General features: G+C 39.0%; 3 protein-coding genes across 3 annotated transcripts; all 3 read left to right on the forward strand.

The window, feature by feature from the left end:
• Positions 1–795: 795 nt before the first annotated feature.
• On the forward strand, positions 796–1,755 carry LOC131588712 (olfactory receptor 6B1-like). Its single transcript, XM_058857637.1, has one exon. It carries the CDS (start codon positions 796–798, stop codon positions 1,753–1,755), a length of 960 nt encoding a protein of 319 aa, XP_058713620.1.
• Positions 1,756–5,819: 4,064 nt separating this feature from the next.
• On the forward strand, positions 5,820–6,767 carry LOC131588713 (olfactory receptor 6Y1-like). Its single transcript, XM_058857639.1, has one exon. The coding sequence runs from the start codon at positions 5,820–5,822 to the stop codon at positions 6,765–6,767; it is 948 nt and encodes a 315-aa protein (XP_058713622.1).
• A 5,582-nt stretch (positions 6,768–12,349) lies between these two features.
• Positions 12,350–13,285, forward strand: LOC131588975 (olfactory receptor 9S13-like). Its single transcript, XM_058858058.1, has one exon. The coding sequence runs from the start codon at positions 12,356–12,358 to the stop codon at positions 13,283–13,285; it is 930 nt and encodes a 309-aa protein (XP_058714041.1). The 5' UTR covers positions 12,350–12,355.
• Positions 13,286–14,100: the final 815 nt, after the last annotated feature.

Genomic DNA, 14,100 nt, shown 5'->3' on the forward strand with positions numbered 1-14,100 from the left:
TGTGCAGGAATAGGTAAAAAATATTTGAAACCTTCCCTAAGAAATGGATAAGAAGAGGCATAAACATCAAACTTCAGGTATTTTGTGAAAAATCAAGATTAATTCTATCAATTAATGCAGAAGAAAAATTATGGATGACTACTGTAATTAATACAGTCTAAGGCTCTAGGTAAAAACTGTTATTTGGGGGGAGAAGTGGCCTATTTTAGTCAATCAATTGAAAATGAGAGAAATTTTCAGATGCACAGGTCCTTTCCAATTTCAAAAGAAAACCCCCAAATGCATATATCCCTTAACCCCAGAAAACTTACTGAAAGTATTCTGTGTGAGAGAACAAACACTTATTTCCTTCTGCAAAAATTCAAGAGTAAGTGAGACAGTAAAACAGCTCAAGCCGAGTTTGCTGTGTGTGAGTGCAGTCACTCAGCAAGACTGTGCTTCTGTCTGGGGGGCAGCTCAGAACTGAGATCAAATACACATTTAATGATGTTGTCTCTTCCCCTCTGACTGTGTTTTAAGTGAAGACAGGGGTAAGAAGGTCTGTGAAGAAATCAGTGAAGCCCAAATATTTTCTTGGAGCCAAGGTGTGAATCCCCAATTCTGTTGTAGGACACAAAGAAACTTCAGAAGTGGTTAAGTAATAAGGAATGTCAATGAAATAACTGGTGTGGAATCCCTGCTTAAATTGTCTATTTGCAAGTCCAGTATGGAAAGGATGCTTAGGGGAGATAATAAAAAGTGTTCTCTATTTCTTTCCTTTTTCCTCCTCACACATTCCAGGTCTTCAAGGTCATCATGGCACTAGGAAATGATACCCACATCCATGAGTTCATCCTCGTGGGATTCCCCACCACTCCAGAGCTACAGGTTCTGCTGTTTGTGCTTTTCCTTGCTGTGTATTTGCTGACTGTGGCTGAGAACATCGTTATCATCACTTTAATCATCACCAACCACCAGCTCCACAAGCCCATGTACTTTTTCCTGGGCCATCTAGCTTTCCTAGAGGCCTGCTACATTTCCGTCACCGTTCCCAAGCTGCTGCTCAGCTTGGTGGTGAAGAGTAAGAGCATCTCCTTCACAGGCTGCATGGCCCAACTCTACTTTTTCATTGCCCTGGTGTGCACCGAGTGTGTCCTCCTGGCTGTCATGGCCTACGACCGCTACGTGGCCATCTGCACCCCCCTGCACTACGCGCTCACCATGAGCCGCAGGCTCTGCGTGCAGCTGGCCACGGGCTCTTGGCTGCTTGGCTTTCTGGCATCTGTGCTCAAGGTCTTCTTCATTTCCCAGCTCTCCTTCTGCGGTCCCAGCGTCATCAACCACTTCTACTGTGACGTCAGCCCGCTGCTCAACCTCTCGTGCACCAAGCGGCGAGTTGCTGAGATGGTGGACTTCATCTCGGCCTTGTTTATTTTGCTGATTCCCCTCTCTGTCATTATAATTTCTTACATCTACATAATCAGCACCATTTTGCTCATTCCCAAGGCCCAGAACAGGACAAAAGCCTTCTCCACCTGTGCTTCCCACCTGGCTGTGGTCATCATTTTCTTCTCAGCCACCCTCTTCATGTACGCCCGGCCCAGGAGTATAAACTCCAGGGATCTCAACAAGCTGGTTTCCATCATTTATACCATAGTCACTCCAATGCTAAATCCATTCATTTACTGCCTCAGGAACCGGGAGGTAAAGGACACTTTACTGAAGGCCTTGTGCAGCAGGGCTGCTCTCCCCAGAGTTTCTGCATCCGGTCACTGATGTAATGTGTGGAAGATAATCTTCCAAATCAATGTGTCTAAATCCTGTGAAAGTCTAGTAAGATTTTTACTTTGACAGAAATGGTTATTTAGGGTTGTCTTTCAACATCAGTGCTTAACAATTCCTTCTCCTGAGCCAATCTGTGTGTTCAGCTAAAACTTATGAATCTGTGTGAGTGTAAAAGGTTTTTCTAACTGAACACATCACACATCATTCCTGAGGAGTAGAAAAGGCAAGAAACATAATTGGCTGCTCTTAATGTATTTTTTAGTATGCATTGAAGGACAAAATTTCATTCTGACCTTGATCCAACATAACATGAAACTAGGATTCAAGAACCTGAGGCACCAAATAAATAGTTATGTCAGCTTTCTTCACAGGAACAAGGATGGGAACTTCAGTAACTCAGATAATAACAGTCATTTTAGATAGCTCTGATAGGAGACCATGAACCACCACTGAGAAATTTCTTTATTAACTTCAGATACAAATTTGGGAAGTAGCTCAGATTCAGAAAACAAAGCTTTACTTTTGGGGAAGAGGGTTAATTTGCATAGTTTAATTTCAATTTGAAATGCTAAATGAGCCTCCTGATTTTTAAATGTTATTTTCCTGTGGTCCTTCAACATTACGTGAGGAGATATAAGCACTAAGAGAAGAATCAGTTGTCTAAACACTTTCCTAAAGTAACATTCAGATGAGAGGGTCAGGAAGAACTTTAGGGTAATTTAACACACAGATGCAAAATCTTGCACCAGCAGGCCTGATGGTAAATGATCCTTGACTCTGTTACCCAGGACTACATCAACATTACTGTGTCCAGTTTGGCACTTCCCACTACAAGAAGGACAAAAGGGAAAGTCCAGCAGAATTACCAAATGACAGAAGGGTGGGACCACAGCATACAGAGTGAGACAGATGGAAGCAGTTTTTTAAGTCTGGAAAAGAGAATATTGAGGAGGTGCATAGCTGCAGTCTGCCACCAACTGAAGAGTGTTACAGAGGAGATAGAGACAATTCTTAATTGTGCATGCCTGAAGAGACAAAAGCATCAGGAACTTGTTCCAACAAATTAAATTCAGATAAGATAGTCCAAAAAAAGGAAAAAATCAAACAAAATCAATCAGAGTGATGAAGCACTATGGATGTTAACTCAAATAGAGAGTATGGTGCCTGTGGAAATTGCAGGCCACATTATTTTCTCAGTCTTGCCTGAGAAAGTGGCCTGGGAAATCATGGGGAGGAATTAAAACAATCCTCAGAGACAGAAAACAGCCTTGCAGGTGCTGTTTGTCTATTCCTTGTTTTCTTGCAAGAGAAAGTCGAGGGGTGGTGTACCCCACTGACCAATGATGGTGATGTGTTAGTTTACTAGCCAGTAAGAGTTTCTTTTCTGTATTTTTCACATATCAGTCTATAAAAAAGACCTGAGGTAATAAACCGGAGAGAAATTCCCCTGATCGACTCCCAAGAGAGTCTGTGTCATTCTTCTCACCGTTCCTAATAGAGCGACAAAGCACCACAACACAGTCCCAGAAAGGTAATGAACTCTCTGTGCTTTGAGCTTTTCAAAGCTTTTCCTGACAAGTCCCTGAAAAACCTGATTACCCTGAAATATGTTTGTGACAGCAGAGTGAGTTAAAATATTCTGGAAGTAAAGTTCTGTCCTTCCAACCCAAGTTTTTGTAAGATTCTTTGATCTGGATGTCAAATGGAAAAGCCTGTGGCATCTCAAACTGCAACAAAAATTGATGCGTAGGGAAGTGAATCTGGCTGTAGGTACCCCCTGAGTAGATTTCAACATATGAATAATATGTTCAGTATTATCCAGGGAATGGATGCTCTTCAGATTATTCCACTGGGGAGCCAAGAACTGGATGCAGTACTCCAGATGTGCATATATTTATAGTTTGATTTCCCTTTTCTAGCATAACTCTCCCCATGTCTCTGTTACATCAGCTGTGGCTTGGTCTAGCTGAGAGCTTAAAATGTCAGAGGTACTAAAATCTCTCAGGGAAACTGTTTAAGCCCTGTTCTGAGCTCACATTTTCTAACGGCCTAAATAGCAATAAATCACTGTCTTTGTCCCTTTTCATAGCTTGTCACTGTTAGACCACAGCACAGCCTCCAAAACCCCACATTGAACAAACCCAGCTACAGCAACTTCTTTTCATGGAGCATGGACCCTGAGTCATATCTTCACATCTTAGCAGGCTTTAATAAGCACTTCTCTAGTTTATCCACATTTTCCTTGAATTGCAGGGATCCCAAAATTGGTCCATGGTAGTTGGACCCTCACCAGCCTAACAGAAATGAGGTAAGAACCAACACTCGTGCTTCTGACAACACTACTCTCCCTTCTCCATGCACTTATTTTAAGGTTGTTGTCTTATTGAGATGCCCTTACACCCCTCAGCATGCACATGTGGCTTTGGCCAGTAGTTAGAATTCAATCAGCACACTACAAGGTATGTCAAATGTCACTAGATTCTTACATATTTGCAAAATAAATCAAACTGTATGCTCCAACAGCCAAATAACCTCTGTAATTCCAGCTCTCCTGGATGCTAAACTCCCATTATTCTCACTGTGTGAATGTAATTTTGGTTCTGGCTTAAGATATCTGATTCACATGGGACCAGCTGGAAGATTTTTACAAATAGCTGACTCCAGGGCTGGCTCCCACCTGGCAGTATGGAGAGGAGCAGGTCAGGTTTTGTACTCTTTGGGCTGCAGAATCCTGCAGCAGCACCTCAGCCCTGCTTGGGAGGCAACTGAACTCATCAGGTAACAGCTCACTGTTATCTCTGATCCTCCTTTTGCTCTGAACATATTTGCACTGTATTATAAAATTCAGAAAATGCATAGCTTGGCTATTTGTGTGTCTGAAGATTGTGCACATGGCTTTGATGTGGGTGAAACTACATTTACCCAAAATCACTTACACCAAAAGTGATTACCCATTAAAGTTACTGGTTTAGATTAGGGCACTAAAATATTTTTCTAGATTACCTTTTGGTAAAAGACTGCCATATTCTCTGCCTCAGGTTATGTTTTTATTTTCCTCTGGCCTATAAAAATCAGTAGCTATTGTATTTTTTCATTGTTCAGTGTCTCAGAAAAAAATCTTCAGAGTTTCTTCAACTCTGCATGGAATCACAGAGGTAACAATAACATCTCTGCTCTTTCTGTGATTGCTTCCATTGGGAGGCCAGCTATAATTTGTGAATCAGATCTCATGAGACACCAAAGTTAAATAAAGTGGTGATTTATCTGTGCTGGTATAAATCACACAACTGACATACCAATCTACACTTCATCTGTACCCTACTGATCATATTCTCCAGGATCAACTAAGTCAGTGGATTCCCACTACAGAAGGTTGAGAACAGTTTTGTTTTTAATAGCACAGGCTGAGCCATTCTTGTTTTTTAAGGATTAATCTGAGTTAGCGGCACACAAACCTGACTCAAAATTATAATTTGCTTGCACTTATGCTGTATCTGGATGCTATGTGTACCATTTCAATAGATTTTGTGTAGATGTAAGTGTTTAAACCTCTAGTGGGCTCCTTCAGATACGTCTGAAGGTGGTTTTTATTATCAAAATGAATATATCCTTGTGGTACTTTGCATTTCCCTTACAGTTCATGGAATATATATGATAGAACTTTAGAAATGTTTAGATGTAGAAGCTAAGTATTGGAAATGTAAATGTCTATCTATAACCTCATAAGCTGTCATTTCTTTGTACTGGATGGATAATGTATTAGCATCATTCATCATTTGTCTTGGATGTATTAGATGAGACAGTATTTGTAATGTATGTTTATCTCCATGAAATGTAAATTTAAAAGCATGGTTTAGTTTTTAAAGTGAAAAATTCTGAATTGAGCAGATAAATTTCACAAAGTTAATTTCTAAAAACCCAGAAACAAAATGCCTGAATTTTTACAGAGTCTTTACGTGGTGATTTAACCTATGGCTGTGAATTTAAGCATGCATAGTTAGGTGTCATTGTATTAATTTATTGCAGGTGGATAAGGTTCATCTTTCTTCTGCAGAATGGGGGGGAGGAATGAAACCAAAGTCACACATTTCATTCTCCTGGGTTTTCCCACCACTGGTGAACTGCAGCTGCTTCTCTTCTCTGCTTTACTTCTGGCTTATTTATTAACTGTGTTGGAAAACTTCCTTATCATTCTCACCATCCGAAACAACCACAGCCTGCAAAAACCCATGTATTTCTTTTTAGGGAATCTGGCTTTCTTAGAGATCTGGTATGTTTCTGTCATTGAGCCAAAGATGATCATAGATGTCCTGTCTCATGACAAACGTATCTCATTCCAGGGCTGCATGACACAGTTGCATTTCTTTGTGACTTTTGTTTGTACTGAGTATGTTCTGTTAGCTGTGATGGCCTTTGACCGCTTTGTGGCCATATGCAAACCCCTCAGATATCCTCTCATCATGAACCACAAGCTTTGTGCTCAGCTGATAGCTGGCTGTTGGATGTGTGGTTTGATCACTTCTTCCATCAAGCTGAGCTTTATAGCCCGGCTCTCATTCTGTGATGTGGACAAAATCAATCATTATTTCTGTGATATTTCACCCCTACTGAATATCTCCTGCAGCGATTCCTCTTTGGCTGAGCTAGTGGACTTCATCTTGGCTCTGCTGGTTATCATGATACCTCTGTGCACCGTGGTGGCCTCCTATATTTGCATCATTTTCACTGTGTTGAAGATTCCTTCTTCTCAGGGGAGACAAAAGGCCTTTTCCACCTGCAGCTCCCACCTGACTGTGGTGATTTTGTTTTATTCCACCACACTTTTCACTTACGCCCACCCTAAGCTCATGTACACCTATCGTGCCAACAAGCTGGTGTCAGTCCTGTACACGGTGGTTGTGCCACTTCTGAATCCTCTCATATATTGTCTTAGAAACAAAGAAGTCAGGGCTGCCATGAGAAAGACTTTTACTTGCAGAAGATGCACCAAAGAAATCAACTGAAGAGCCCCAGAAAAGAGGCTTCGCTCATGAAGATCAACTGGCAGCGCTGGTGAGCTGAAATCAGGAGGTCCAAATCTTAATCCATGCCAAACTCTCCTATCCATGCAAACACTACTCATATTTATTGGACTAGACCTTAATATATCTAAGTTAAATCTATGTATTTACTATGGCTTTGACTTGAGATGTTTGGGTTTGGGGATTTTTTTGCTTGTTTTCCCTGTAAGAATCTATGCTGTCACTCTTTCTTAAAAGTCTCTGGCTGAATGACTGCTCCATTTTTAAAGAGGTTTGGAAATGCTAGAAAATGAACCCCTAGATGGAACAGAGTCCATAAAACATTGTAAAATGCATGTGAAAATCAGCTATGTGTGATTTATTTAGTCCAAGATTTTGTCATTGTCCCTTGAAAGAAACAGGCAGCAGAAAAGGATGGGTAATTGTAATATTCTTAGATATCTGGTGTAGGATAAAAAGAACCATCCTCTGAAGTAGAAAATGTTTCTAATATGGCATTAGAGAAGGTGTAAAGTGAGTAGCTCATGGTATTCACATGGTACAGCTGCATTGTCACTTGGGCTCTGTTTCAGCTTCACAACGGGACCAAGATACCCTAAATAACCTCATTGCACACCAAATAATGTCTTCCATGAAGAAATTCAGACATGCCTGAAAGGATAAATCACTTCAATACTTCCTTCAGGCTGCGTGAGCCTTGGATCCAGCAGTATTTCTTCAGGAGTAATGATCTCATGCAGGAGCTGGAAACACAGCTGGTGAATCTGAGCTAAACACAGATCATCTGTGAGAAAATCTGATCATAAATTAGAAATAAAATGGTGTCTCCAAGAAAACTGCACTGTGTTCAGACTATCACAGTGCTCCAGAACTTTTAATATTCTGTAATAAACAAACAAACAAACAAATAAATCTGTCAGCAGAGTGCATCTCCATGTGACCATATTAAATCTGGGTTTATGACTAAGACCATGGTATCTGATATTCTGTGCTCTGTACTAGGATACTGACTTCTCTAATTTTGCAGATGAAACATTCAGATTCCAGGATGAACCTGGAAGAAACTTGTCTGTGCATACTGTGCCATGTATTGCAAATTGTTTCAAATGAGACCTTTCTGTTAAGTGTTGAGGAGAGATGTCAGGAACAGCTTGGCTTTAACCATAGTGGGGAGCTCTCACCAGAGGTGCAGTGTGCTGGCTGTAATCCAGGCATTAGCAGAAAATCTGCTATGAGAAAATAGGTGATTGACACAAAATGAATATACATTACAATATGAACCATTGCAAAGGAACAACAACAAAAAAATCCAGTAGTTCTCAAGATTTGCATTTAAAATCAAGAGCCACATATACACAGCTAGATATGAATTCTTCTAAAAATACCTAAAGTTTAGACATGTCTATTTAGACATCTAAATAAACTACACTCAGCTCCTTTTTCTACACGTGGATATGGGCTGTCACCCTATAAATATGTTATTTATCTGTAACATATGCTTTTCTGTTCAGCCATCTCCAAGAAAATGGGGATCACACCTAATGGTTACTTTGGAACAGACATCCCTTTCTCCTTTTTCCTGCAGTTTTTATTGCTGAGCATGATGCCACATGTTCTGGAATGTCTCTCTGGTCAGCTGGAGGAAGCTGTCCCAGCTGTGTCCCCTCACAGCTTCTTGTTCCCTCCCAGCAAGAACTGAAACATTCCTGTGTTCTCAATATGGTTTTCATCATAAATCCAGAATTTAGTCCCATACCAGCTACAGTGAAGTAATTTAATTTTATGCAAGACAAAACCAGTACAGGATCAGGCTCACTTCATTCTTATTGCAATATATTAAAGTACTGATACACCAATAATCACCTAATCTATTTCTTCTCTTATTTCAGTTTTCATACATAAAGTGCAAACCATAGCATTTCAGTACCCTTAGTGAGTTTTTCACTGAAATTTGGCAAGGTGTGAAGTTCCTTTAATACAGAGATTTGGCTACACACATTGAGTGGTTTTAAAGAACTGATCTGAAATGATTGTTTTGAAATAATGTCAGGAAAATCCTTCAAATACACTGTTAACAGGATTATCATCCAGTTATTATGGGGTTTATGTACACTAATAATAATGTTGTTAGAAAACCTGAAACAAATAATTCATAACCTATTCAACAGGGGTTCTTAAGTGATCTTAGGGAAGGAGAGAACACAGAAAAGTCTTACACAAACACAAACCTTTTGAGAATGCAACTTCTCTCTTGCATCTAAGTTTATTTCTAGAAGTTTTCCTAATAAACACTTTCTCAAAGTCAAGTTTGGGTGCCTTTAAAGTAGTGTAAATAAGTCACTACCCACCAGTAAAGAAGGTAAGAGTCCAATCTTAGCTTCTGAGGAACTTTCCGTCTCTCTCAATCTTACTCACAGCCTTGGGGAGCTGATAAGAATGTATGCAAATGTAAGATAGTCTGGGTTTACAGGATATTGATCTATTGTCAGTCACAAAATTTGGAAAGCCATTATATCAAGAATAGACACTTTATTTCATGCAGATTTAATTAAAACCACGTGCCAAAACAAAGAAAATGTAATATAGTCTACTGTAACTAAATGTGATGCTCCTGTGCTGAGAAGAATGCAAGTTTGCTTTTTGAAGAACAGCCCCACCCCAGGGTGTCTGAGGTACCCAAACAGGAGTTGTGAGATGCTTTTTCCCTTCCTGGAGAGGTTGCTGCACTCCAGAGCAGCGTTCTCATAGAGGCTGGACCCTCACCTGAATCATACCTCTACATTTCAGATGGTGAGTGTGCTCCTCCTGCCAGCCAGAGGAGAGAACACATTTAGTGAAACTTGCTTTTGTGTAGAGAAGAGAAGCATTATTGCTTGGGGAGAAGCCAACGGTGTCTGCTCTATTTTGATAATCTGGAAAGAAGCAGATTCTAATGACTAATGAGGTCTTGATTAGGTCCACAGTGTTTTGCTTAGCACAAAGAAATCTACAAGGGGCAGGAAGGGTTCTGCATAAGAAGCAGGGAAAAAAGTAGGGGTAGAAGACACACAGAAACAGCTTTAGACTTTATTGCTTGTGTTTTATTCCTTATTATTTTATTCCTTCTATTCCTTTTTTTTTTTTTTTTTTTTTCCTTTTGCAGGCAAAGAAAAATGGCATAAGGGAAAAATATCTCATTTGAGGTTCAGATGTCTGCTGTGAAGGTTCAGGACTCTGGAAACTGATTCCCTGGTGTTTCTGTGTACACCTATTAAAGTATATATGAGCAACATCCTAAGGACAACGCCGTTAGAACCAGTCAGATGAAAGGCCAGTGATGGATTGATTACAAGAGACTACTGAAAAATCAGCTGAGTAGAAAAAATATCCGGTATTTTTTGGCAATGTGCTCAAGAAACCTGAATTCCAAAAAATGAAACCTGGCTTTAATGACCGTATTAAAAGGTATGTGTGTTGTGGAGTGTGAAATCTGAGCTTTGCTTTGTTAAATGTAGTGACAGAACTGGACTAAAAATCGTTGTTTTCTTTTCATTATATAGCATGTAGTAATCAGGGCTTATGAATGAAGTTACTTCTTCTGGAAATTAAGTACATTAACAGGGAGCCAGTATTTAATGTGTCTGCATTCTAGACTTTCTGTTTGATCAACCAAGAGACAGACAGTTCCAGAGACTTCTCAGGTGAATCAATAATCTTCCCCTCACTGGCTAAAAAAGTATCTCCAGCGTCTTCATACTTAGCTAAGGTTTTTGTTAGCATATTTAAAAAGCCATTTACTTAAAGCAGCAGTAATTGTTATTTCAACTAAACAATTTTGGATAGGATGTAGGATATCCTTTAATGGACAATATGTTTGATTATCATGAAATTATTTCATAAGTTTACATCTATTACTTAAATCATTGATGCTTACACATCAAACCAGAACAAAAATAAGAATTTAACAATAAGGTCAATTACATAAGCCAAGACCACACATCTGTTAAATGGCTGACCATAATTACACAAGATTTTGATGTTTTCTTTTACATTATTGTGGACAAAAGTATCTCTCTTATTCTCTTCTGGCTAGATTTATTTTTTTTCTAACAAAGACAGCACTTCTAAGGGACTATTTTTCCCTTGTTTTGAACAGGTAGGGTGAGACTAAAAGAATCACATGTGGATGCATCTATTTCTCTCTTTTAACAATAGAGGAAGCTTTAGGAATTGTGAAAGCTGTAGACAACAAGCTTGAAAAGGCTTTGACTGAATACTTGACGCTGACTGCCTAAACCTGAGCTCTCTGCACACAAAAACCCCCAAGAAAACCAGCCAAAATATTTGATGAGCAAGAGCAAAGAGAAATTCTTTCTCCAAATATATTTCCCTATCCTAAGACTCGTGGGTAAATAAGAACAAAGGATTAAATAGAGCTTCTGAGGGTACCTAGAGCTGAGGCTACATTTCAAGGACCATGAAGGTCTAGCTGGAGAAATGTGTTAAAAAATAATTCAATGCTTTGAAAAGATTACAAATGTGCTGGTTAAGAAAAATTATCTAATGGAAATGCCAGCAAACCAAACAAAATACCAGTAAATGGATGGGGATTTCTGTCACTCAGCTTTTTACATCTACATTCATCTTTTCACAGACAGAATAGCTGGAATTTCCTTTAGATCAATGGAGAAAACCAGAAAATCTTAAAACATGATTCATACCTTCTACAGTAAATATTCTAAAGCTGGAGTGTTTATCTCTGTCCACTGAATTTAAAGGCATCCAAACTGTGAGTTCTAATGTAGGCATCAACCCACAGAATATATTCAAGCCTAGATATGAGGACAACTAGCTTATGAAAATAAAATTACTAAATAGAATTGAAATGGAATTACTTGAAACATTCTGTCCATTAGTCAGTTTTTAACATACTGTGTGAATTAACATTTGAGAAAACTTATTTCAGAAATCTCAACGTTTGAAGGGTTTTTTTTCAAGTGCTTTAATAAAAGAAAAAACTCAGTTTCTCACATGAAACAATGTGGGTTTTTTAAAATAATAGACTTGGGTTTTTTTAAAAAAGTTATCCACATTATTTTAATACATTTCTTGGCTCATATATCTTTTCAATTGTTTTGCATCATCTGAAGCAGCAAATTCCCTTGTTCTTTTGCTTAGGGTAGAGCAGATATTTGTGAGTTAGTTGAAATCTTGGTATGAGATTTTTTCTGCCCAGTTAAATCTGAAAAAGGTCTTCAACTGTAGAATGAAATGTCTGTTTCTAGTTGGTTGTAAAGTTTATTAAATTAAAATATATTGGATAAGCTGCATGCAGAATATTTTTTTTGTACTGAAGATAATATTACAGGATTATTAGTTTACAAATTACCCTGTAACCATTGAAAAAAATCTGAAGATGTGATATATTAATGAATTTTATATTTTTTTCCATCTGTTACTCTGTATTTAATATTTCTTATATTTCATATATCTCATTGTTTGTCTTATTCTTCTATAATTGCTTCTCCAGGCAGACTATCTGAAATTTAATGCATCCTGATTTCCTTTTGGAACATCATCTGAAAGCAAAGATGGAAAACCACACCAGGATAAGTGAGTTTGTTTTGGTTGGGTTCAGATCCCACCCAGGATCACAACTCCTTCTCTTTGTTCTCTTCTCCTCCATGTACATTGTCACTGTAGTGGGAAATGTCTGCATGATACTCATCATCAGGATGGACTCCAACCTGCACACCCCAATGTACTTCTTCCTGGAGAACTTGTCCACCTTGGACATCTGTTATTCCTCTGTCATCACTCCCAGGGCAGCACTTGCATTCTTACTGGGCAGAAGAAGCATTTCCTACAATGGCTGTGCTTCACAAATGTTCTTCTTCTCTCTTTTTGGTACAACAGAAGCCTTCTTCCTTGCTGTGATGGCTTACGATCGCTTCACTGCCATCTGCAATCCACTGCTCTATCAAGTCATTATGAGCAGAAGGCTTTGTGTTCTCATGGTGATGGGCTCTTACCTGTCAGGCTGCATCAACTGCACCATCCAGACAGGCTTCACGTTCAGTTTGTCCTTTTGTGGGCGCAGGGAAATAAACCACTTCTTCTGTGATGTTGCTGCAGTGATCCATGCCTCCTGTTCCAACACACTCGTCAATGAGCTCGTAATGCTGGCTGTGTGTGGGTCAATAATTGTGGGCACTGCCTTGGTGGTTTTTATCTCCTATGGTTATATAATCATCACTATCTTCCAAATGCCTTCAGCTGAAAGCAGGCACAAGGCCTTCTCCACCTGCTCTTCTCACATGATGACAATCTGCTTGTTCTTTGGGACAGCCTTCTTCATGTATGCTCAGCCTGGAGCCACATCTTCACCCAACAAAAGCAACACCATCTCAATCTTCTATACTATTGTTATTCCCATGCTAAACCCTTTCATTTACACCCTCAGAAACAGGGAGGTAAAAGGGTCTCTGAAAAAACAGTTAAAAAGGAAAGGGATTTTTTAGCATGTTTACTGAGGTTGAGAATGAACATGAGTGTCCAATTTGGTATGGACAGATTCTTAGAATGCAAAATAAAGGACATCAGGACTTGCTTTAAAGAGTATTTTGTGTTTCTAGATGGTCACTTGTGGAGAGGGCCCACAGTGGGCTGAGGGTCAGATGAAAGAGTTAACAGAAGAAGCCAGCAGGATTTGTATGTTTGTGAGAAGAAAAGAAGATAAAGTAGAGAAAAAAAAAAAAAAAAATCTGTGCTGCAAAAAACACCATGGAAAACCAAGATCTATCTGTATTTTGGATTTTTGGGGATACTTTCTCCAAACAGTGCTTCCACCAATGGACTTGAGAGCTGGTGTGGTGATGGGCAATGATGGGGTCAGAAGGGTATAAAAATGCTATGTATGGGCACAATAAAGGCTTGAACAAAGTTTCTTACAGATCTGCTTTGTGCTGTGTCTGCTCTAACAGCGACAGTCAGTAAAAGCAGGAAATATAAACAAATCTACAAGAATCTAGTCATTGTTATTTCAACTAAACTATTTTTGATTGAATGTAGGATATCCTTCAATGGACAATATGGTTGATTATCATGAAATTATTTTATAAGTTTACATCTATTACTTAAATCATTTACACTTACACATAAAACCAGAATAAAAGTAAGAATTTAAAAATAAGGTCAATTACATAAGCCAAGACCACACATCTGTTTAATGGCTGACCACAGTGACACACAATTCTGACATTTCCTTTTGCATTATTGTGAACAAAAGTATCTCTTTTTTTCTTATTCTTCTCTGGCTAGCTTTATTCCTTTTCTA

This window comes from Poecile atricapillus, chromosome 27 (genome assembly GCF_030490865.1).
Source record: "Poecile atricapillus isolate bPoeAtr1 chromosome 27, bPoeAtr1.hap1, whole genome shotgun sequence".
In the NCBI taxonomy this organism is placed as follows: Eukaryota; Metazoa; Chordata; class Aves; order Passeriformes; family Paridae; genus Poecile; species Poecile atricapillus.